General features: G+C 57.2%; 2 protein-coding genes across 14 annotated transcripts in view; one reads left to right on the top strand and one right to left on the bottom strand.

The window, feature by feature from the left end:
* Positions 1 to 24,528, top strand: part of IFT140 (intraflagellar transport 140) — a 98,510-nt gene that overhangs the window by 52,885 nt on the left and 21,097 nt on the right. For 4 of the 8 annotated variants that reach the window (XM_035266448.3, XM_054242407.2, XM_078344222.1 and 1 more), the window contains one exon: positions 18,711 to 19,049. The exons of the other annotated variants lie outside the window; for them this stretch is intronic. In XM_035266448.3, the coding sequence (XP_035122339.2) occupies positions 18,711 to 19,049 (339 nt within the window). The remainder of the gene's footprint in view (positions 1 to 18,710; positions 19,050 to 24,528) is intronic. 8 annotated transcript variants of the gene reach the window in all.
* TMEM204 (transmembrane protein 204) lies at positions 1,646 to 23,225 on the bottom strand. 6 transcript variants are annotated; one of them, XM_035266465.3, is made up of 4 exons: positions 22,908 to 23,225; positions 21,034 to 21,733; positions 14,735 to 14,890; positions 1,646 to 2,395 (listed from the first exon to the last, which is right to left on the bottom strand). In XM_035266465.3, exons 2-4 carry the CDS (start codon positions 21,389 to 21,391, stop codon positions 2,151 to 2,153), a joined length of 759 nt encoding a protein of 252 aa, XP_035122356.1. In that variant the 5' UTR covers positions 21,392 to 21,733; positions 22,908 to 23,225; the 3' UTR covers positions 1,646 to 2,150. The 6 variants fall into 6 exon arrangements, with proteins under 6 accessions (XP_035122356.1, XP_078200405.1, XP_035122357.1 ...); XM_078344279.1 differs by having other exon boundaries at positions 21,112 to 21,733; XM_035266466.3 differs by having other exon boundaries at positions 23,143 to 23,225.

Here is a 24,528-nt window from a genome sequence, read left to right as displayed (position 1 = left end):
TAAAACTGCTCTCGAAGAGGCTGTCAGTCAAAGGCAGTCTTCAAGCACCTTCTTCTCCATTCCTGAGAGAATGCAGAGAGTCTTCACAAGAGCATTTTATAGATTTTAATTTCCCAAGGGTCGAAACTGATTGAAGAATGAAACTAAGGAGGGAAAAAGGAGGTGTGGCCTTAGGTGGCCTGGAGCAAGCCCTCCCTCTCCATGCAGTGATGACGCCTGTCATAGGGGTGTCCGAGAGTGTGCAGGACCCTGGCCCACTGTCCTTCTAAGGTGGCATGGCCAATTCTTCATTCCCTGGGCGGGGCCTTCCGCACTGGCTGTGCAGGTGAGCCCTTACCTGTTTGCACGTGCACCAGAGAGGCCAAGCGGAATTGCTGCATTCTCCTTGATTGCTTCAACTTAACAGGTAGTCACAGACCATGCTTGACCCTATGGCCAGTTTAAACCTTCAGTGTGGGCAGGGGCGGTGGCTCATGCTTGCAATCCCAGCACTTTGGGGGACCGAGGTGGACAGATCTGAGGTCAGGAGTTCAAGATCAGCCTGACCAACATGGAGAAACCCGGTCTCTACTGAAAATACAAAAAATTAGCCGGGCTTGGTGGCACACGCCTGTAATCCCAGCTGCTCGGGAGGCTGAGGCCAGAGAATCGCTTGAACCCGGGAGGCGGAGGTTGCAGTGAGCCGAGATCGCGCCACAATACTCCAGCCTGGGCGACAGCGAGACTCCGTCTAAAACAGAAACAATCATTTTCAGCATATGATTAGAAATAAAAATTCCTTGTCAGAAAAAAGTCAAGCGGGGAGAGGTAAAGCCAGCTCTCTGTGCCAGTGTGTGCTGTGGACGTGAATCTGCTGTTTCTACACTGTGTGCTGAGTGCGTCGCCGACGGTCAGTTCATAAATGCTCTTTAGTCTTTATCAATTGAAGAAAAATTCCTGGTACAATATGGTCCTCAAAATCCGAACTGATCCCCTCAGCTTGCTGGAAGGCCAAAAGCAGCAAAGCTAAACGTTTCTATTAGCAGGGGTTGGCATGGTGGCCTGGCCCTGGCTGTGCACATCCTGTCAGTTTCTCCTTCCAGCTGATGTCAGCAGTGAGCTCTGCCTTCAGGTGGCCATGGGGCCGAGCAGTGCCTCACCCAGGCAGAGGAGGCACCAGGCCAGGCGCCAGGACCGTGGTTGCAGCCCTGGTTCTGGTGCGGCCAGGCAGCTCTGGGTTCTGGCTTCTGGGTTCTGGGGGGTATAGGGCAGTTTTGACCCCCGAGATGCAGATGTTAGATGTTTTCTGCCAACTCAAGGAGTTGTTCCCTCTTAACAGATTTAGTACATGGGGTTGTTTGATCCCTGTGCAGCATCATGCAGGCATTTCATAGCCCGCCAAGCGTTTGGCTACAGGTAGGCTGAGGGTTTCTAAGCAAACAGCTTTTCCCTTTTATTCTACGAGTTGTTGGTCAGTCTGTAGGGACTTGGGCTTCTGAGACTCGGTTGAACAGAGTGTGGGTCAGGGTGTGTGTGCCTACAGGGACTGTGAAGATGTCATTTCAACTCCTCTCTTAATGCCAGCCCCCAACAAACTCACAGAACAATTGAGGTGTTTTTCCCCCATGTTGCCGTGTAGATGGACAGAACACAGTCACGGGCAGAGTTAAGAGGCGTGCATTTATTTACCTTAGGAAAGAGACTGAGCGCAACAGGCAGGAGCATGACTGTGTCTGAAACCGTCACTATCCGGCTAGTTTCTGACTCACTCAAGCACTACTGTGGCCATTCAGGAACACCTTCCTGCTTGTTCTGCTTTCCAAGTGTAAGACACGGCTGGGCGCCCCTCTCAGCGGATGCAGAATAAATTAATCTCGAAGCAGAGCGGAGGGCAGGGCGGCCTCACGCCACCTTCCCTGTGTCCCAGCTTCCAGGCCACCCTGAAGCGCATGTGGCTGCCGAGCCAGGGAAGCTGGAGGCAGAACGAGGGTGGCTCGTGGCACATACAGACACGATGGACATAGCGGTATACGCACAGCCGTCTCGCACGCATGGCACAGAGGTCACCCAGACTCATCCCGTGCCTCTGCACAAGCAGGGGAAGTGACTTGGTGGTGGAGTCCGTTGGCTTCTAGGCAGATGCACGTCTGTGATGTCCTGAGCAGGGCGACTCAGCAGGGCGACTCCACGTAGTCATTGTCCAGCCCGCGGCGAAAGCGCGCCGTCAGGGAGCGGCTGATGACAATCACCCGGGGCGCCATGCAGTCCTCCCTCTTGTGGAGAATGTTCCAGATGAGCATGGCCGCCGCCAGCGTAGCCAGAAGGCAGGCACCAATGTTCATGTAGCAGGACCAGGACAGGTTGGTGTATGGGCCAATTCTGTAGAAAGTCACCAGCCCAATGACCAGGACGAAACCTGCAGATGAGAGAGAATGTTGAGAGGCCTTAGCAGAGATGAAGCCAGGTTCCCTTCTTTCCCCAGCCCTCTGTCCTGGAGAGGGGGAAAGTCAACAGTCAGCGGTGTTGCGCCCCCTTGTGTTGACCCTTCTGTGGGCTCCTCGGACTTTGGGCTCTGGCAGCTGTGGAGGGGAGCTGTGTGTCTGCTTCATTCTGTCCTCGAGCGCTGCTCCTGTGACCTGGCCAGGCCTCAGGCCTTTCCTTCAGGTCAGCATTGACGCTTGCAATGCCAACTTGGGGGGGCCTTTCCTAGCCCCGCTAACTCAGCAGTAATTTTGTGTTAAATCTATCTCTGACTTTTGTAAACGCTTAATTCATTCAAAGTGAAAGTAAACAGATATTTTCTAAGTCCCATCTGGAAACAGGTCGTTTTGGTGCTAGCCGCGCCCACAGCTATGCTCCTGACAGTCCCCTTGCCTTCGCCTTTACTCTGGGAACTTGAGATTAGGTGGAGTCCACAGCTTGAGCAGGGCGGAGACGGGGCCCTGTCTAGTGCTCCTTGGCCATAGCTGGTGTCTTCCCCTACTTCTGAGTCAGTGCTTCTCGTTGCGGACCCTCCCTCTTGCCCAGCTTATTTATTTTCCTTCCATGCCTTCCCCTCTCCGTGCAGAGAAGGAACGGTGAGCCGTGAGCTCACTCGAGTTGGAGCAGCTGGTTCCTGTCTGGTTAGTAGCTGATACCACAGTCTGACTTGTATGCTTTTATCTTTAAGGAGCTCCAAAGCCGTGTTCAGTTCTTACAGCAGGAGAATCAGGGTTTCAGGCCTAGAATCTGCCAGCCAGGATAACTGAATACTGTGGCTGGGTAGAGAAGGCAGCACCGAGGGAATCGGGGTCCCGACCTGGCTGGAAACGTAGGCTCGGGGGCAGAGGAGAGGCCGCCACTGTCCTGCTGCCCAGGAGGCTGTCCACATGGCACTGCCCCTCCTCATCCCCTGCAGCCGTGGGGACGTGGCCACAGATTGTCCAGGAGGCCATGGGGCCTCCAGCTGGCCTCCACCCCAGCCCTGCCTCTGCCCATCCAGCACCCCTCCCTCTCTGTTACAGTAACCTGAGTGAGTCTGTTTCTTGTACCCAAAGTGCCAGAGACTCTCTGTAATTTATACTGGTTCAGATTAAACCCTCCAGCCCCTCATATCTGTGGGGTACTTGTCCATGTCTGGCCACACCAAGCCCCACTGCTGTCCCTCCACCTGGCCTGCATGTTGACACCCATGCATCTGTTCACGCTGGTCTTTCCACCCCCAACTGCTTCCTCTGCATTCCCCAGGAAACCAAATCATGCACTGCCCTGTGTGGCCCCAGAGCAAGGACCAGCATCGACAGAGAACGAGAGAGAAACAGACACAGAGACAGAGACAGAGAAACAGAGAGACACAAAGACAGAGACAGACAGAGACACAGAAAAGGAGAGGCAGAGAGCAAGAGATAGGAAACAAGCCTTATTTCCCCTAAAAACCCAAGCAGCATTCTCATCTCACCATCACTGTGCCCTCCAGAAAGTGTGAGGAAGCATTTATGTATCTCCACTTTGTCCTGAACAATGACAGTGACTGGTTTCTGTGTTCACTGACCAAGGAAACTTACGGCATTTCTACGGGTGCTGACTGTGCCCTCTGCTCTCGATTGTGTGGTATGGACGCTTGCGTTACTGGGATGGAAGAATGAGCCTGTATTGTGTGTGATGAAAATGACAGCACTTTGAATAGTGTCTTCTCGTGTTCACGGTGTCTGGCACTTTCTGCTGGTGGGGAGTGGGTTGTGCTGTGTCAGGGCTCAGAGGAGGTGGCCCTGGAGGCAAGGCAGGCACAGCAGAGAGCTCAGGACACCTGGGACAGAGGCAAGTGGGTGGGGTGGAGCGCTCTTGGCAGGGGCAGTGGGAGCCTTGGGGTGAGTCCTGGCCCAGCAGGGGACGACGCAAGCCCCTAGAACCTCGAGGATGAGAGGAGATGATGCCAGCAACAGCTGGCCTTCATCAGGCTCCAGACCACTGTGGCCACAGCCTGTTTCTCCCCGTTACTAGGATTGCTTTCAACTTGCGGGTATTACAGAAACATGTTTAAAATCTATGTGGCCTCCACTTCCACAACAGCGTTCATCCAAATGAAACAGTGGAAAGTGACGGGGCCCCTGGCTTCCAGGGTCAGCCTCCCTCACGGTCTCTTGTTGCTATGGGGTCAGTTTCCATCACTGATGCCTACGGAGAGGCCTGGAGGTACCGTCACTGAAGAAGAGTTCATGGAGACATGTGAGTCATGAGAACGCAGTCCAGAGGGCTCACCCTAAGGCTCTTGGGATGGACCGAGATGCACTTGCTCCCGGGACTGAGAGAGCACTGACTGGCACAGCAGAGGGGCTGCCCTTGCCCTGGACCACACTGGCTCCAGCTGCTCTGGAAACTGCTGATGCCCTGGGACCTGCAGCACCACTCCCAGGACGGCAAGTGGATGAAACTCGGCACAGCCGAGGCCCCAGGTCAGCCACCCACAGAGCACGCACCCCGGGGGAGATGTGCCCTGGAGAGCGCAGCAATGGACAGCTGTCCAGCGGACAGGAGGGGCTGGCAGGGGGACAGCCTGACCACATGTCACCAGAGAGAGGCCCTGGGGACGTCACGAGGGACACAGTCGGGAGGCTTCTGAGTGCACAGCTCAGCTCCACAGCAGCTTTCTAAGAAAACCTCGGGAAGAAAACACTAAGGAAACACGGGGCAAGCAGCCCAGGAGGAGGCCCCACAGAGCGGACCTTGCTGGGTGTGCCAGACCACAGGCGTGTATGTGGCCTCCTTTGTGTCCGCAGCTCCCAACAAAACAGTAGAAGACTGACGTGCCGCTGACTTCAGGCTCTGCCATGAAGAAGCACATCCTGATGTATGTGGGGTTTGACAGTGAGGGACGTGCCGGACATTTCAAGGTGTGTGCGGCTGTGCCGGGTGAGCTTGCCAAGGACATTAATGCAGGTGGCCCTCCCTCCACCACTGCACCCTGATCTTTATGAAACTCGCACCCCATCTCCCCACACTCGGCGCCCTTGGGGTTCCTGTCACCTCAGGATCTCCCCAACCACTTATGGCTGCCCCTTTCTGCGGCCACGTTAGCCCTTTCCACCCCTCTGAGATGCTGGGTCCACCTACTCTGGGCTTTTTCTCACGCCACTGTCACCGGCTTGACTGGCCCCGGGGAGGAGGGGCCCCTCCTGCTTCTGATCCTTCAGGCTCAGCTTAGGGTCGCACCTGCCCCCTCCAGCTGCGGTCATTGTGTCTTTACCCACTGGTGCCCTGTCCACTCTCCCCCTCCACAGGGCAGACTCCCCGGGGCCTGAGGTGGCCCACCATTGACCACAGCCTCCCAGAAGTCTCTGCAATTGCTAGTTGAGTGAATCATTAGAGAAAATCAAAGTAGACATGAAACAGAACAGAATGCCATGCGGACCTGAGGGAGGGGAGGAGGGCAGCAGCCTTGGCATTTTAGTGACCAGCACCCTTCAAAGGACAGGACCCTTTGGCCATATGGTGTAGATGCCACTGCACTGGTGCCTTTGAATGCTCGTGGAGGGCACCGTGCTTCCCAAGGACCCACTGGCATCAGCTACATGGCCCTGGACTCGGCAGACCTGTTCCGCCTCCACTCGCATGCCAGGGACCACACTAAGGTTAGCATCACCACACACAGATGGCCAGGGCACTCTTGACTTGTCCTTGGGGAACCGGCATTCCTCTTGGAGAGACAGGGAAGTCATTCATCTCCGTGTCCCCAGAGGGTGGCATTTGGCAGGGCCTTGCCCCGTCTGGAGGGTCAAGTGTGTGGAAGGCTCTCCAGACTCTAAATTAAAGGCAGGAAGACTAAACCATGGAGCAGATCACAGAGTGGGTAGGCAGAACTCAGCTGGCGTCCTGCCCCCAGTCAGCCTGCGGGGCCCTCTAGCAGTGTGGTCCCTCAACGCCACCTGGGAGGCCCCTCTGCCTGCCTAGCACTGGCCAGCATCACTGGCTGCTTCCTGAACTGTTATTGTTACTTTTTTTTTTGAGATGGAGTCTTGCTCTGTTGCCAGGCTAGAGTGCAGTGGCGCGATCTCAGCTCGCTGCAACCTCCGCCTCCCGGGTTCAAGTGATTCTCCTGTCTTAGCCTCCTGAGTAGCTGGGACTGTAGGTGTGTGCCACCACACCCAGCTAATTTTTATCTTTTTAGTAGAGATGGGGTTTCACCACGTTGGCCAGGATGGTCTCGATCTCCTGAGCTGGTGATCCACCCGGCCAGGGCCTCCCAAAGTGCAGGGACTACAGGTGTGAGCCACCACGCCCGGCCTATTATTACTTATTTTCTTAAGTGCTGTTTGTAACAGAGGAGTACTTTGTTAAGATCAGTGTCATGCTTTTGAAAATGCTCCATTTAGAGCATTAGAATGGGTTGACCATTCTCATCCACGCATTACCTCCCCACCCATGGTCGCCTGTGTTGCTTACTATAAACACAAGCTCAGGCCTCAGAGCATTTGTCTGCTCCCAATAACACTGTTTTTAAATATATAAGACAGAGGGGCTGGGGGCTGTGGCCCATGGCCCATGGCCCATGCCTCATGCCTGTAATCCCAGTACTTTGCGAGGCCAAGGTGGACAGATTGCTTGAGCCCAGGAGTTTGAGACCACCCTGGGCAACATAGCAAGACCCACCTCTACAAAATGTTTGCTAGGCATGGTGGTGTGCACCGGTAGTCTCAGCTATTCAAGAGGCCGAGCCCAGGAGGTGGAGCCTACAGTGAGCCGTTATCACACCACTGCAGTCAGCCTGGGAGACAAAAAGAAGAGGAGGAAGAAAGCACTCAGGATTGGCCGGGCGCGGTGGCTCACACCTGTAATCTCAGCAGTTTGGGAGGCTGAGGCAGGTGGATCTCAAGGGCAGGAGATCGAGACCATCCTGGCCAACATGGTGAAACCCCGTCTCTACTAAAAATACCAAAAAAAAAAGCCAGACGTGGTGGCAGGTGCCCATAATCCCAGCTGAAAGAAGTGTGAGTTCACCTGTGCACACATGACCTGGACATGGCCCGCACACGCTAAAAGTGCCAGTGGAGAAGTGATCGAGGTGACAGATCAGGTGTAAACAGCAAGCCTAACAGGCAGGGACGGTCACAAACCAAGAGGCAGCAGGGCAGGCCCCACCCCTTTCATCATGAGTCTAGAAACCTGTTTCTTGAGAATCTAGTGACAAGTGCCCGGGGTGTGTCTGGAGCCGCTTTCTGGGTGCCACGCTTCATTCAATGGTGGTACAGCTCCAGGGCTGGACCTTACTTGGCATTTTTATCCCCAGAGAAGCAGCAGGGAAAATTCTAGGTCTGCACCTTGTGTGGAAAAAAGGCCAACTAAAATTTGACATTTATGTGACTTCTGTGTGAAGACCAGCGTTGGCTTTTATTTGGCTTTGGTTCTGTTTCGAGCACATCTAGACAGAGGAGGGTCTATCCGGTTAGAACAGTGCTCTCGCACACCACTGAGACGCGGAGGCGCCACCAGGCCCTGGGCTCAGGCCCCTAACCTCATGAACCCGAGTGGCCCACAACATGCTGTGAAAAGGGGACCTTGCCCTCATCCTAGCACGCAGGAGCAGGCAGGGGCATCACTGCTGGAGAGCGCCAGGTGGCTCCTACGGAAGACGGTGGTCTAGATCCTGCCCTGACAGAGAAAGGGTTACATCCCAAACAGATGCCTGGCATGAGGGAACCTTCTGTGTGTTCCACGTGTCCACAGTAAAAAGCCAAGGAAATTTGCAATGAAAACCATTCAAAGGAAATAATAAAAGAAAAACAAAAGCCAAGGAAAACACGGAAACGCAGAGGCACCGGTAGCCACACATCTCACTGCACAGCTCCAACCGTGGCCTCCAGAGTGGCTAAGAAGGCGACTAGGTCAGCTGCATGATCGCACTGTGCTGCGGATGTGCTTCTGAAACAGAGCTGGCCTTTCACTGCCATCCTCTCCGCCATCTCTGCCTGGGGGCGATAGGAAGGGGTGGAAGGAGACAGAGCAGGGAGGGCTGAGTCTGGCCCTCAACTTGCAAGTTTCTATTTCTCCCACGTCTTTGTATTAACACTCCCTCTCTCCTCATGTCCTGTTTCCTGAAGATTTTTCTCCCAAACCTTTGCAAAGATGTTCATCAGTTTGTCCAGAAACAAACGTAAGGGAAGAGTGTTAGCAAACACGAAATTCTGCACATGGAGTCAATCCCATCTCCTGAAGGCACGTTGCCAAAGCAAACAGCCTCTTCCTGTGAGCTGCCTGCACGGTGCGAATTACAGCTCCATGTAATTCGCCCAGCCAGCTCTTTCCCCTCCTTTCCTTCCTGCAGGTTCCTGGGGCTTCAGCTCCCACCACAGGCCTTCCTTTTGGAATGGCTGTCACACATGCACACAGGTGGCAGAGTGGAAAGACCCCAGGGCTGACCCCTGACGCTCTTCATACAGCTGCAGAGCTAGCAAACCGGGTGCAGTTGGCTCTACAGAGATCCTGTGTGGAGCAGACGTCTGCATGGCTACCTCAAGGCCCTGCTCGGGCTGGCATTTCCCACCTGTGAGCAGCAAGATGACAGTGACCCAGATCATCCTCTCTAGAGGAAGAGGCCCTGGGAGGGAAGAATGAGAGGCTCTGAAGCTCTCAGCAGCCAAAGGTGGAAGGGAAAGAAGAGCCGAAGGGGACATACACTGATCCCTGGGGAGTGGGTACAAAAGACAGGAAAGTGAGTTATCGAGACCAGGCTGGGTGCAGCGGCCCACACCTTCATCCCAGCACTTTGAGAGGCTGAGGCACCAGAAGGATCACTAGAGCCCAGGAGTGTGAGACCAGCCTGGGCAACATGGCAAGACCCCATCTATGCTTTAATAAATAAATAGATAATTTGCCAGGCACAGTGGCTCATGCCTGTAATCCCAACACTTTGGGAGGCCAAGGTGGGTGGATCACCTGAAGTCAGGAGTTAGAGACCAGCCTGACCAACAGGGTGAAACGCCGTCTCTACCAAAAATACAAAAATTAGCTGGCATGGTGGCTCACACCTGTAATACCAGCTACTCGGGAGGCTGAGGCAGGAGAATCCCTTGAACCCCTCAAGGCGGAGGTTGTATTGAACTGAGATCACACCACTGCACTCCAGGCTGTGTGTCGGAGTGAGACCCTGTCTCACATAAGTAAAGAATCCAGACCAAGCGAAGAGCCAGGTTATAGTAAATTACAAAACCACGTATACGTCCATGAGAAGATCCCCAACCCTAAGAAAACAGCAAGACTTTCTGACTAGCGAGCAAGATTCCAGGTCAGTGCGTATCAACCCTGCTGGCCGTTTAAGGACTGATAAAATCAGCGTTTCCAGGAAAACCTAACTGCTGTTTTGAAGGTGGTTCAGAATAAAACACCAACGGTTGACTTGTACGCGTTAGCTTCTCAGCGTGTCATGGGGTATCGGGACAGATCAGCGCTGTCCAGGGCGCACTTTGTAGTGTCCTGGTGCCCTTGATGTCCAGTTCGTGGAATTTGGGGTTACATGACACTATTTTCTAAAAGGGATCAGAAGCCAGTTATACAAATCACAAGATAATGAGGGCGGGGGAAGAGGGATTGTTTGAGGAGAGAGGCAGGCAAGAAGCCTTCAGCATCACACCCATCTCTCTGGGCACCAAGACTCAGGGGAGATCCTGCTAAGCCCAGCATACTGACGGCAAAGATGCCACAGGTCCCCACATGGACACAGAGAGTGCCACGTGAGCACCGACTCGGGATGGCAGTGACTTCACTGGCTTGACCCCAGTGCGTGGCCATGACCTCCTCCTGCCGGCCCCAGTGAGACAGCACGGCTGCCCTGGGGCTCCAGTGATGGCTGAGGAGTTGCCCTGTGAAGATATGACTCATCCCAAATACAGAGCTCTGCGGGGCCACTAGATCCACCCACCAGAAAGAATTCTCTGCAGGCCAGGCTCAGGACAGCAGAGCCTGAGGCCCAGGCACTGCGTGAAAGCCAGAGCCACAGGCAGGGAGGGCCCTGCTCCAGGAATGGATCCTGGCAGTATTCTTGCCAAGAGGACAGTTTGCCCACCCAGAGGGGGACAGGCCTGGGTGAGGAGTGCAGGTGCTGCATGTGGGATGTGCTTTGGGCCTGAAGCTTTTCAGCATGCATGTTACCCAGCAGGGCTTCAGAGAGACGCTCGAATAGCACCTGCGGGCATTGCTGACCACAGCACATCTGTGGGTTGGAGCGGTCACTCTCCACTGCACAGATCACGCTAAGGGAAGGGGGGCTCATCCCGGGACTCATGACTGACAAGGGGCAGAGCCAGGAGCAGAACCCAGGTTGCGTGCTCTGGGCTCCCGTAGAACCAGCCAACGAACCAGCCAGGAAACACCTGAGGGCTCAGATCATCCTCATCTAGACAGAACATCTAGACAGAGGAGGGTCTATACGGTTAGAACAGTGCTCCCATACACCAGTGAGATACAGAGGCTCCACCAGGGCCCGAACCTCATGAACCTGAGTGGCCCATGGCATGCTGTTAAAAGGGGACCTTGCCCTCATCCTAGCATCCGAGAGCAGGCAGGGACACCACAGAGCTCTGTGTCGCTTAGGCATCGGGCGCCAGGGGCACACCATGGCTGCAGCCATCAAAGTCTGGAATAACTCTTACCTTCCACTGGCCACCTCCCCCGACCCTGCCAACACACCTTTCCCTCTCTGCCTGAGCCTGTCTGTACAAATCAACAAGACTGTAAGGAGGAGCGGGCAGAACCAGGGGCCTGTGCAGTGAACAGAACGCAAGCTCTGGAGAGGATGCCAAGGGAGATGGCAGCCATGCCAGGACAGTGGGGTTTGCACACATCTCAGCTGCTCTATCTGGGAGTCAGAGCAGGGAAGAGGGAGCCTTGAGGGACAAGGAGGGTAGTCCCTTTGCAAACCCAGGCATCATGCTGAGCATGACACTGGGCCCAGAAACATTAGCAGAGTGACTGGAGCGGACAGGGAGCCCTCCTGTCAGTGCGTTGCACTCGGGCTTTCTGGGGTGCTCCAGCCTCCCCATCATTCCATGTGCTTTTCCTTTCGTGAGCATCTTCTCTCCCTGCGGCCCACCCCATGTCTGCCCAGCCCTGGGATTGAGGTTCGCTTGCATAACAGGTAATAGCAGGCGTTTCCTTGTCCTGTGACAGGACATCCTGGCGCCCTTCAGTCTCCCCCTGGCTGTTTAAAACAGACTCGAGCACAGGGAAAAAAACGACTCTAAAATTAGCAGCATGACAGAAGAAAGGCACATAACTACTCTCTGTCCTGTTTGTCAATGAAGTGAGTCTAAACAGGGCCAAAATGCATTTCCTTTTTGGACAAAACAGACCCGCTGGGGTGATGCTTGGACACCCAGGGGGCCAGGCGGCCTGTGGGGGCAAGAGAAGCCACCCAGAACGCCAGGGGCCTGCTCCGTGCCCTGGTGCCCGCCTTTCTAGCAGTTGCTGAACAGAGCCTGGTCCAAACTTGTCAGAGGTCGAGCTGGAGCACAGTCCCTCCCTCCTGCCCAGGACAGGCTTTCAGAGACCTCTAGCCCGGCTTCCCCAGGGCTGTTGCAAGATTGCTCGGTTTTAGTTCAGCGGGGTACTTGCCCCTGTTTTTTATTTTTTTTAAATACATTTGAAAACACTCTCTTGTCCTGAAATAAGAGTTTGCAGAAAGTAAGCTATAATTTTCAACATGCCAAATCTACAGTAGTCCAATAATTCTAAGCAAGAGTTTCAAGGAGATTAAGAAATGTAGTGATCTGGGCCGGGCGCGGTGACTCACGCCTGTAATCCCAGCACTTTGGGAGGCCGAGGCGGGTGGATCACGAGGTCAACAGATCGAGACCATCCTGGTCAACATGGTGAAACCCCATCTCTACTAAAAATACAAAAAATTAGCTGGGCATGGTGGCGCGTGCCTGTAATCCCAGCTACTCAGGAGGCTGAGGCAGAATTACCTGAACCCAGGAGGCGGAGGTTGCGGTGAGCTGAGATCACGCCATTGCACTCCAGCCTGGGTAACAGGAGCGAAACTCCATCTCAAAAAAGAAATGTAGTGATCTGGTTGGGTGCGGTGGTGCACATCTGTAATCCCAGCACTTTGTGAGGCCAAGGCAGGTGGATCACCTGAGGTCAGGAGTTCAAGACCAGCCTGACCAGCATGGTAAAACCCTATCTCTACTAAAAATACAAAAACTAGCTGAACGTAGTGGCGGGCGCCTATAATCCCAGCCACTTGGGAGGCCGAGGCAGGAGAATCGCTGGAACCTGGGAAGCAGAGGTTACAGTGACCAGAGATTGTGCCACTGCACTGCAGCCTGGCTAACAGAGTGAGACTCCATCTCAAAAAAAAAAGAAAGAAAGAAAGAAAGAAAAATCCAGTGGTCCATCCATTGGATTATCCTACTTGAAGGATTCTTTTCAGAATCAAAACTATTGCTTTTGCTTTCTCTATGCCACTAAAATATCTTTGTTCTGACCCAGCATTTCCAATCACATTTTCGAAATCTTCCATTTCCTCTTCAAGCCATGGCGTTTGCGATCTCCACACGTGGTAGAGATTGGCCGTTTCAGCGAGACAGGAAAAACACCTCTCTGTTTTATAGCCTGGGGGTCAGCAGAGGGCTCTGTGGGAGCTTCCCAGCCTGGGCCCCTCATGGAAAGTCTCGTGTTTTCCCCGCAGTCATGCAGGAGTCAGGGAGGCAGAGTCGATGCTTGGTCCCTCCTCACTCATTCGTTCTTACGATAGTTGGGGGCAGAAATGACCCTTTTTGAAGTTGGGCACACAGAGGCTCACGTTAGCTCAGCGAACTGCCCGACCTCACGTCGATAATGACGGAGCCAAGACGCAACTTCAATCCCGGGCTCCACGCCCTGTGCTTTTCCATGGAAGCCTCGAGGTGTCCTCCCTCCCCGCCTCTGCCCACCAGGGGAAATGACTTGCCCAGGGCCACACCATGCTGTGAAGAGCGCTCAGAGAGCCCCATCCAGACTTGCCTGCGGCACTGCCCAGCACGGGAATACCCGCCCCTGCAGTCTGTCAGCCTCATTCTGGAAATTATGTTTCTTAAGAAAGATAAGGTCCCTTCCTAGAATGATTCACTCTGGACTTCCTGCCACTTCTGTGTGGGAACTGCAGGCCAACCTCAGAACACCGTGCCAGCCCCAAGGAGGAGGGTGCCGGCAGTTCCGTGCTGGCCACGCTCAGCCATGGACTGACACGCTCACTTCCTTCATGTCCCTGTCTGCGGGCACCGGGCTGACCTGTCCCAGTGGGCAGCAGGAGACCTAACTTGCCACATGGGCCCAAGGTCCTCAGACCTCTCAGTCAGCCAGACAGGGCAGTGGGGATAAAGACCAGCAGAGCCACCTCGAGTCGCTGGGGTCATGGTTGGACACCTCTATGGCTCCACCACTTGTCTAGAAACCCCAGGACCGCTCCACAGGTCGTTATGATGACCCCATCACTGTCACCCTCTGCAACACAGGTGTTCTCAAGACCTGTCCCAGGGTATTGGGTCCAGAGTATTGAGAGGAGGCTCCAAGCTGCGATGGCCCAGTGCCCACAAGGTCAGGCCTCCTCCCCTCCTCGTACAGCGGCTCAGGGAAGCCGGGGCCCTCATGGTAGTCCTGCCGTCTGCATCTGTGTCCGAGCCAGGCATGGCGCGTGTGTGTGTGTGGTACCTCATTGTTGGCTTGGGCACTGTGGAACGTGCTAGCGTGTTCTCCTCACTGTCTTGTCCTGCTCATGGAAAGGGCCTGTGCGGAACCCAGGCGGGTCCTAGGAAGCTGTGTTTGTAAAGAGCACATGCCTTGGCCTCCCTGGGCCTGATGTTCTCTGTTAGCTGGGAAGGGGAACAGGGTGGGGCTGGGTGTGGGCCCTGTTGCCTCTGCCCAGGGACTGCTCTCCTCACTGCCTCCCGGCTGCCTTAGCCCCAAGGAGGATGCAGCATCCAGGCTGTCCCATGTGGGCTGCCCAAGGGCCAGTCAGAGATCAGCTCCACAGACTCAGGAAAGCAAAGCACCTCAGCCTGGTGTGCTGTGTCTGTGTTTAAGGTGGAAAGCGGCGTGACAGACACAGCCAGGCGGTCTCAGCCTCGCTGGTCCTTGGCCCGGATGTGCTTCTGTCATTCATCATTCTCGCCTATAGCGGTCCATGGAGAGGGAAGGTACCCCCACATTGAGAGATATGGCCTGCAGCTTCTCCCAAGGCCATCCGAGGTCCCAGGACCCTCTTGTGACACCAGAAGGCCACAGGGGGCAGGGTTCGGGTACTTACTTGCCAGTTGGAACGCAGCGGCCATGGCCTCCTCCCAGCACGGGGCGTCGGGCGACAGCAGGGGCAGGCCCACCAGCCCCAGGATGAAGGTGAGCTGGCCTGCAGCAAGCGCTGCCGTGGCCACCAGGTTGCAGGCGCGCATCATGTCGAACTGCACTGTGGGCCAAGAGCAGAGAGGCAGTGGTGAGCGCAGGTGGGCTCTGGAGGCCACACTGGCCGCCATGCCTCTTTCATGGACTGTTTGCCTTTGAAAGGGCGGTCAGCACAGGCCATGCCTCCTCTGGGCAGACCCTTCTGGAAGCCTTGCGCCCTCCCTCTCACTTGCCTGCAAGGCCTGGGTGCCATGTCTTCCTGACCAGAAGCGCTCATCGCAGCCCCTGGGCTGGCTGCAGTGGTCATATCCCCGCAGGGACAGGCCTTGCTCTGCTCTTTCTGTCTCCCTGGGACAGCTGTTGCCGTCTGCTTGACTTGGCCCTTGGAGGCGCCGGCATGGGGCTGGAGGTGGGGAGGGGAAGCCCCAGCAGCTTAGGAACTTGGGCCCGAGGAGCAGCTCATCTGTGCCCTCATAACCAGCAAGGGGCTAGGCAGGGGTTGGACACGGGTCTGAACTAGTGCCCCTGACCTTCCCCTCTCACCCCGTCGGCCTCAGGCACCCCGCCCTGGGTATCTCCTGCGACAGATTCCTCACTCAGTGGCTAAAGTCGGTGCCTGCTTCGCCACTCACAGTTGGCTTGCACCCAGCCTTCTCTGTTCCCTGCCCACACCCTGGTTGCAGGAGCCAGGCGGGCAGGACACACAGATGTGTGGTCAGGGGAAGACGGGGCCTTCTGTGGGTGAACCTCATAGGGAGGAGTGTTTACAGCCCTCAGGGACTGGGCTCATCGCATTTCTGTAGCAGAGAAATGTCCTCCCGTAAACAGTACATAAAGGCCCAAACGAGGCGGTGGTGAAGCTGTGTGTTCCCAGTCCATACCCAGGCCCCAGCGTGCTGCAGAGCAGACAGCATATGTGCCAGTGGACACTCAGCCCAGAGGCAGGGGCTGCACGCAAAGCCACAGCCCCACAGAGTCCCCTGCCTGTCGTCTCCATGCCTTATTTCGTTTACACAATATTTGGGAAATTTGATTCCCAAAGCTAAGTGGTGGCCAACCGTCGCACCTTTTTAAATGGCACTCTGGGGGTCATGGATGCAGGCGACCAAGAGGGAGGCAGCCCGGCCCTCAGGCGCGGGTCCCCGTGTGCCCCCGGGCCTGCACACATTCATCACAAACAAGAACTGCTTGGAAAGCAGCAGAATCTCCCAAGAGCCCTGAGGGTGCCGGCCTATAGGGTGACTGCTGTGTGTCCAGGTGGACGCAGAGATGAGGATAAAGAGATCCTCAGGCTGCCTCCTTAGAGCATGCCTGTGGGAAGCCAGCCCGGCAGGGGAGGCTGTCGGGATTCACACGTGTACGGGGACAGGCGTGCTGCTGTCAAGGCTGGGGTGGGGCGGGTGCAGGCTGCTTTACTTGTTGAGTGTTTACATGGTTAGACGTATCCGTCGGGACGACCGTAATCAGGATTAGCAATTCCGTATGGTTCAACCTCGACATTTATTGAAATGCCAGCTGGATTCAGAGAACCACCTCAAAGCTCCAGAACCAAGGCCTTTGCTTCCCACCCGGCCCTTGGGCTGGGCACTGCCTTTCTTCCCAACTCCTGCGGGGCTGAGCTGGTGCCTGTGTCGTCTCTGTCGAGGCCTGCGGCATCCCTGGAGGTGCACTCTTCTCCGAGGGCCAGCCGGTCCTACCCAGTGTCGTTCAAGCTGCCTCCCTCTGCAGCGTCCCCTCCAGTCACTCGGGGCCGAGGGTGCTACCCTTCCCAGGTCCCAGGCTTTTCCAACGTGCCCGCTCCAGCCCAGGTGGCACCTGCAGCCCTGAGGCCTCTGGGCCATGAGGACACTGCAGAGAGTGGAGGCAGGAGGAACCCTGGGGCATGGGGGCCCCGGGCTGCTGAGGACTTGGAGCCCCAGTGCTGTACTCGGGGCCAGCCCACGGGCGGGCGGGGGCCACTGACAAGGCTGTCGGAAGTGGCAGCAGCTGCTCCTCACTCATTTTTCTCACAGCGAGACAGATGTCCCAGTGGCCTTCACTGCCTCGTAACTGAGAGCTCATGTTCTTTCGTTTCCAAAGTGACTGCGGAGCTAGAAACCACGGCACTCCCACCACATGCTCTCAAAAGAAGAACACACGCAGGGGCTGAGAGCTGGTCGGGTGACCAAGGGGCTTCCGCAGGGAGAGCAGGAAAGCCTGGCGGCAGGTGAGGACCTGGCTCAGCATGATTACTGGTGGCCATGGGTCCAGAGCGCTGGCAGAAAGGAGCAGAGCCTGGGGCGCTGGAAGTGCCAGGGGATGGCAGAGATGCGCTCGGCCTTCGAGTGGCACATTGCAGCTTGCTGAGACCTGAGATGTGGAGCGCCTTCGCCCTGGGTTCCTCAGCTGCCCCAGGGTCTGTGCAGGTGGGGCCAGCAGGAGGCAGGGTTCAGGCAGACACTGCCCCGGCCAATTGGCAGGACCCTCCTGACTGCTCCCGCCGGCCCTACAACCAGCCCTAACCAGTGCAGGGCTGCAGCCTACAGGGACTGAAGTGAGGCCTGCATTTTGAGGGTGTCCTGTCCACACGTTAGGGACTCGTGTGAGTTCTGGAGGCCCCTTCCAGCAGGATCGGTGGCACGCACGGTGCTGCGCCATCTTCGCTCTTAACTGTCTCGGCAATGACTTCCTTCCAGAAGCCTCGGCTTCTCTAAACTTCGTAACGCGAGGGAGCCATTAAAATATCATGCAGAAGGTTCCAATGCAGAGACATTGAAATACCATGCAGGTTACTGGGGAGAGGAGCAGCTCAGATTCCCAGCCCTACCTCGGAGGGGAGGAAAGGGCGGAATGAAGGGGGAGGAGGGGTGCAAGGCCAGCTCGGGGAGCAGCACAGCCTGGAAGGGCATGACCCAGGTGGGCTTCAGCACCAGACACAGCTGCAGGTGTTGGTGTGGTGACGCTGGGTGACCGAGGCTCCTAGGAGCTGGGAATGAGCAGACGTACCCCTGACCTGTACTCGTGCCCTCAGCCCTGGCCTCCCAGCCTTCCTTCCTGGCAGCTCCACGGGCACAACCCTGTGCCACAAGCCATGGCAGGGGCTCTGTGCAGCGACCGTACCTCACAAGCCACTGTGCAGCCTCCAAGTCCCCAGGGCGTGCGGCTCGCCACGGGGTACCCACAGACCCACCGCCCTGCTGGGAAGGAGGCGCTCCTGACTGAGCCTTCCTTGTCTGAGCCACGCTCCCGCCTGCTGGAAGAGCAGTGCCCAAAGAAAGAACAGCATTCCCTGTTCAGGCGTTTTACTGGTTCCTCTGCTGGCCCTCTGTGGTAGCAGCTGACTTGTCGGTGAGAACACGCTTCAACTGGGTCCTGGCCAAGCTCTGTCATCTGTCTATATTCAGGCAGGGTCGTACGTGCGTGTTTGATGTGTGGCGGGACATGCATGGTGTACAGAGACACTCGGAGCCACCAGAAAGAGGGGTGGGCTCCTCCTTAGGGAGCCCTGGGCTCAGGCTCACCTGCCTCAAGATTCTGTTCCTGAGCCACCTTGTTTCGGACGCCTGACAGAACGCACGAAGTACAGAGAGATGACATAAAGGTCAAAAAGGAGACATGAGGATCAGAAAGTGAGACCCACCCTGATGATGGCATGTGAGGTGGACCTCAGGCCTCGCTGGTCCCCTGAGTTCCCCACAGGAAGAGAGCCCCTGCTCCGTAATGAGAGTCCCACTCACCACAGGCCACAGAACGCCTCAGGGAAGGGCACGGGAGGGCCTGAACCTGACTGAAGTTGAGACCAGGCCCCTCTGCTCTGGGCCCAGCCCACTTGGGATGTCCAGGAGGCTGGGGTGCCCTGACCAGAGTTCAGCATATCCAGGCTGCATCCCTCGTCCCTCTGGCAGGTCTCTGGTGATGTTTGAGAATGGCGTGCGCTGGATGACTTTGACTCCGTGCGCTCCATGGGGCAGGACCTCAGGGCACAGAGACGTGCAGCGACATCGTGCCGGCCTCGGCGACGTCGGAAACCCCGAAGGTGGCCTGGCGTGCGTGCGGAAGCATGCTGCGTGCCGCTGTCTTCCCTGGCCGCCCCACCCCAACCCTAGACTGGTTCTTGGGATGCAGCTTGGGGCAAGTGAGCTGTGCAAGTTGCAAGAGGATGTTTTAAGCATCGTCCAAAGGGCTGAGCAGGCTCCAGAAGGAGCAGTGGATGCAGGCAGCTCAGCCTCCAGGCTGGCGGGCAGGTGAGCGGGAGGCAGTCCAGGGGGCTCTGTGAGGGGCCTCATGTGTCCCGCTGGCCTCAGCAAGTGGACGGCAAGGGGCATGGGACGGACGCATCAGACTACATGCAGCCCTGTGACTGGAGGAATGCAAGGGGTGGCGACAGGGAGGGGCGCTAAGGCTTCCAGTTGCCCTGAAACTGGGCTGCCCAGGCCACCTGTGGGTGTTAGGGGCAGCAGTCAGGAGTCCTGGAGATGCAGAGCCGGAGCCGAGGGCCAGGGTGAGGGGGATCCCCTCCCCTGGGGGAGTGCTGTGTGGGCTGGACGGCAGTGCTGGTCCCAAAGCATGTGAGCTCCCGGCCCCGCCTCCAGGGCCTGCAAAGCCCTGTCCCCGAGAGAGGCTCAGCACAGTGTGACGGGGGCTGCAGCTGTTCTTCAGCAGAGAGGCAGAGTCTGGAAGAAGGGCGCCTTGCCTGAGTTCAGCGGGACCCAAGTCTCAGGCTTCCTGTAAGACACCTGAGTTCTGAGCGCTGGTGGAAACTTTGAAGTTCCTCATAGGCTTTGATCTTTTTAAATGACAGCTGTTGCTCCCTGCTGCTGAAGGACGCGAGAGGAGGTGCCCAGTCCAGGCTGTGGTGCAGCATAGCCAAGGGCCTTTGAGTGGACAGAAGGGAGTTGAATTCCCCCATGGGACCTTGTCCAAGCCACATGCCTTCTGCAAATCCTGTTTCTTTGCCTATGAAATGGGGATGACGTTCCCCCTGAGGGTTCCGAGTGCGGCAGGCTGGGCCTGGGGCCGTGTGGTTGAGGCACACGTGGTGTGTTACCCCAGGACTCCGGGACTCTCTCTGCAGCCCGGAGCAGAGGCACTGCCTCAGCCTCCAGTTCTCTGAGACCAGCATTGTCTTCAGAGCGAAAGGTACATCCAACACCAAGTCTGGGAGGCCCCGCAGCGGTGCCTTGGGGTGCCTGTGAGTCAAACCTTGCTGGCAGTTCTGGAGTCGGCCTTTGGGAGACCTTGCGTCCTCATGCCGTGACTGTTGAGATGACCCTGAAGGCCATAAGTGCCTTCCTATTTATGCCGCCCACCCCTGCCACTCAAGCCCCACGGTGTGGTGGAATCATTCCTAGTCCCTTCCTCTCCTCTGCAACCACTCAGCCTCCCCGTCCCCTTCCGAGCGTCCCATCTTCCCCGTCCCCTTCTGATTGTCCCAGAGTCTACGTCCCCTTCCAAGCATCCTGGCCTCCCTGTCCCATTCCGAGTATCCAGGCTTCCCCGTCCCCTTCTGATTGTCCCTAAGTCCCCATCCTCTTCCAAGCATCCTGGCCTCCCCGTCCCGTTCTGAGCGTCCAGGCTTCCCCGTCCCCTTCTGAGCGTCCCGACCTCGCCGTCCCCTTCCAAGCATCCTGGCGTTGTCCCTGTCCATCTCCTTCACAGCATCCCATCTGAAGCCTAGCCCTTGGGATCTCCTTCTCCTGCTCTCTGTCTCAAAGACGCCAACAACCATGAGAATGAAGCCAGAGCTCACCCACATATTTTTAAACTTCTTGTTTATTTTACTCATTTCCTTTTCATTTTGCTCATGAGTAAAGAAATATTTTATTTTTATTTTTAGAGACAGGGGTCTCACTATGTTGGCTAGGTTGGTCTTGAACTCTTGGCCTCAAGCAGGCCTCCCGTCTTAGCCTCCCAAAATGCTAGGATGACAGGCGTGAACCACTGCACCCAGCCGTAATGTTTTCAACCAAGGAAAAATGCCTTTCCTTGATTTGATTAGTGACCCCTCCCATAACTATGCGTAGTGGCAGAGAGGTCCCCCAAATACCTGAGATGAATTCCTGTGGAAAAGAGCTGCAAGCAGATTCTGTGCTGAGCTGTAGGGGCGTGTGCGGCAGCCACTCACGGGGGGGCTGTGGGGCCTGGTTCCAGATTCCCAGTGCCCCTTGCTGCCTGCCCAGAGGCCATGCTCAGAGAAGAGCAGGGGCCAGGCCTCCCCACCCCACTCACCAGGTCTATTCCTGGTGTCTCCCGTGTGCTCTGGAGCCTCAGCCACGTTGAAGGCGACAGGAAAACAAGTGGACTTACGTTTGACGGTGCCTCGGGACTCCTGGAAGCCGGCTGCCTCGGAGCCCCAGCCCAGTGCCTCACAGTCACGTGTGTCTACCTGGTCGGCCCTGGTCCCGGGGCTCGGCCCTCCCCGGGCCCTGTCCACCAGCCAACAGGACCGCCACAGCCCCACGCTGCGCCTGCGCCCATCCTCTAGTGTCTGGCACACCCAGTTGGAGGTGAAGGCTGCCACGTTGTTGAGGATGAGTGAGGCCAGGGCCACCAGCACGGCCGCAGCCACTAGTCTCTGCACGGTCATCGCTGATGCCGGTGCCGCCGCTTATCTGGACAAAGCCAAGTCCCAGTCCGCTACCACACGTCCAGGGAGAGCTGACACTGCTAGGGGCGGCTAGAGGACATCACCGCTCATCCTCGGGGCGGCGTGGGCGGAGGCCCATGGGATGGTCCAGGTGAGCCGCCTCACAGCCCGGCCTTATCCTCCTTCCTGCACCTGGAGCAGGGCTAGGCCTGTGCTGAAGCCACTCGCTTCGGGTCCCATCCCAGGGAGGAGAGGGCGGGCAGCAGCGAGGACCCAGGGCCGGGAGTGCGCCGTCTTCTCGGGAAGCGGAGGCCGGCCCGCGCCGCACGTGCCTCTTCTTGCCTGCAGCAGTGGAAAGCAGAGTCACTCGGGAGGCCGGTGGGAGTCGAGCCAGGGACACACTCCTTAGTACCAGCCTGCCGTGGGCTCCAGGCTTCAGGCTCCAGGCAGGGCAGCTGGTGTGGAGTGGATTCACGGCTCCTCTCTGCGGCCTGGGCCCCTGTGCAGATGCCTCCAGCGCGGCTGGCCCGACCTGGAAAGCAGAGTGCCTGCCGCAGGGACGCCCGGGTGCGCGGAGCTCGCCTTCCCTGGCTCTCAGCAGAGAGGAAATGGTTGTTTTTGAGACTGTTTTTGGTGAGCTGGAGGGCGTAGCCAACTGCAACAAATAGCGGCCCTGCCACGGCAGCCAGACACCAACAGGATGTGCTTCCTGATGGGAACGGCCGGGAGGCCTCTGAGGCCCTGCTCCAGGCCCACCCCCGGCCGCCCCTCCCCACCTTCCTGTCCCAGAGGAGAGGCCAGGGATGCCGGGCACGGGACAGACATCGTCTCGCTTGTTGCTTTTGAGCCTGGCTGGCCCTCGGGGCCTGGGGGCCGGCGGGTGCGGGGAGACCATTGCCTGCCCTGGGGACTTCATAGCCCCCAGCCATCCAGTTGCCCCCAGCACCACAGGTACCACAGGTGTCCCCCCCGCCCCCCGGCGCCCCTGTGTTCCAGGCTTGCCCTGTCATGGAACTGCTGCCCTTGAAAGGGCAGATATCGCAGGATTGCTGGGAAGGGGAAAGACCCGAGTGGCTGGAGGAAGCAAGTACACCCAGACCTGCAGGGCCAGGGACCCGAGGGCCAGGCCATCCTTGGGTGGCAAGAGGGGTAGGATTATGTATGTGCCGGGTGGGGCTCCCACCAGGGCCTGGGACGGAGCAGATGTCCCCCGGAGCCTGGGCCACGTCTGCTGTTGATGGGAACGGTCACTCCCCACAGCTAGGGACAGGCCTAGGCAGGTCACCTTGTGAGTGGTCAGGCTCTTAGGCAGGCCTCATGCTGCCGGGGAGCTCGGAATTTGTTCGTCTGTTATGCTCAGAGTTATTCTGCCCCGGACAGATACCGTGAGAGGATCTCATACACTGTCCCCTTCTCCAGAGATCCCAAACCCAGCACAGGATTCCCACCCCAGCCGGGATCCAGAGCGTTGCACATGCAGGTATCCCACATGCATGCAGACCGTTCACAGACACACCCCAGACAGCACTGGGACAGAGAGTCCTGTTCCCAGCCCGTGGTGACAGCACAGCTGTGGTGGTTTCCTCTCTTCATGCACTGCCCATGTGTGGGGCCCTGGCCCAGGGCGGCCTGAGAGCTGACATTTCCTGGGCCCGGTCTCTTGGTTCACGTGTTGGCTTGTGGCTCTCTGTAGCCACAGGTCAAGCAAGGGTCCCGTGTTCATTCCAGGAAGGCAGGAACCCCGTCCTCACCATGCTCAGTCTGGAGAAACGTTTGTCCCCTGATCTCCTGAGGGACTCTGCCTGCCGATTTCCCAGGAGTTCGCCGTTGGGTTTTGCTTTCCCTTCTTCCTTGGCTTATGCCCAGGGAAAAGTTGTTTCTGTTTCTATTCTCGGCCCCAGGAACCTGACAGGGCATGCGAGGCACAGTGGTGCTGCCAGCCCCCACTCTCCCTCGTGGCTCAGAAAGCCCTGGGGGTGTCCCCAGCCCTTCCTGCCTGTGACCCGCTCCTCAAAAGCAGCCTGGGGTGCAGCATCTCACTCAGCGTTTGTAAGCACACGGTCCAGAAGGGTACCTTGAAAGGGACGCTTCCCAAAAGTTTCCATGGGGAAAGAATGTATTTCCTCCTGAGTTAACTAAATCATTTCTCTTTTGGGAGTTTTCAAACGGCTAACTTCCGATAAAAAGCCAGTGCTGGGCTTCAGAGCCCAGAAGACACGTTTGATGGTCTCGGCCGCCCCCTCTGGTCCTTTCCTCAGGTCGAGTCGGGAGGAGGCCATGGCCAGACTCCCACACAGCAGCAGCACCCCCAGAAGTCCTGGTTCGCAGAGGCCAGCGTCAGCCCCCGCCTTCCTGGAACTTCTGGGGGTGCTCCAGGTCCCTGTGTCCTCAGCCATCACGCTGCTTCTAGCCCCTGGCGCTATAGCAGGCTGGGCACAGGAGGGTGGAAGGCCTGGAGGCAGAATTTAAGCTAGTAGTGACCCTCCTGGGAGGATCTGTGGCTCTCAGGGGCAACTCCCACCAAGTGGACTCGAAGCTGGGCCATGGGCTTCCCTCCAGCCCATCAGGCCTTCCTGCTCTCTCTGTCGCTTGGGGTCTTGGTCGCAGTGGAGTCCTACTGCCCACTCCCACATGCGTCTGCAGCTCCTGTACCCCACAGAGCAGGAGCCCTAGTATAGAAGAGACACGGCGGGAGGGGCAGCCTCGGCAGGCATGATCTTCAAGCCGCCGTTCCACCCCTCGCCCTCATCCTGACTCAGAGTGGTCTTGGCAGAGCTTCTGCGGGGCCCTTTGAAGGCTGTCCCCGCTGCTGCCCATCTGCTTCTTGTTCCAGCAGCTTTGGGGCTGATGAAGTGCAGATGTGGGTGACTCCACAGACTGGCCGGACAACAGGAAATTCTCAAGACTTGGATGGGAACTAAGAGGGTGTTTACTTCTTGGAATTTATGTCAGATGCACAAACCCCAGAACCCCACACCAGAGTCGAGGCCATCCTGAGAGCCCTGGCCAGCCATCATGGAGAGGAGGCAGGAATCACACAGGGCCAGTGCCATGCTGGCGGCCAGAGCGGGAGGCTGGCTGTGGAAGGAGCTTGCGGAGAGTGCCCGGGTCTGACGCTTCTGGCAGGTCTGCGCCCA

The sequence above is a fragment of the Callithrix jacchus genome, chromosome 12 (assembly GCF_049354715.1).
Source record: "Callithrix jacchus isolate 240 chromosome 12, calJac240_pri, whole genome shotgun sequence".
In the NCBI taxonomy this organism is placed as follows: Eukaryota; Metazoa; Chordata; class Mammalia; order Primates; family Cebidae; genus Callithrix; species Callithrix jacchus.
This window is presented reverse-complemented; position numbering and strand designations above follow the sequence as displayed.

Coding starts and splice junctions, on each gene's coding strand:
- TMEM204 (XM_035266465.3), bottom strand. CDS start 21,391: ATGACCGTGCAGAGACTAGTGGCTGCGGCCGTGCTGGTGGCCCTGGCC. Junction 14,891..21,033: donor AGACACCAGGAATAGACCTG/GTGAGTGGGGTG, acceptor CTTGGCCCACAG/TGCAGTTCGACATGATGCGC. Junction 2,396..14,734: donor CGCTGCGTTCCAACTGGCAA/GTAAGTACCCGA, acceptor TCTCATCTGCAG/GTTTCGTCCTGGTCATTGGG.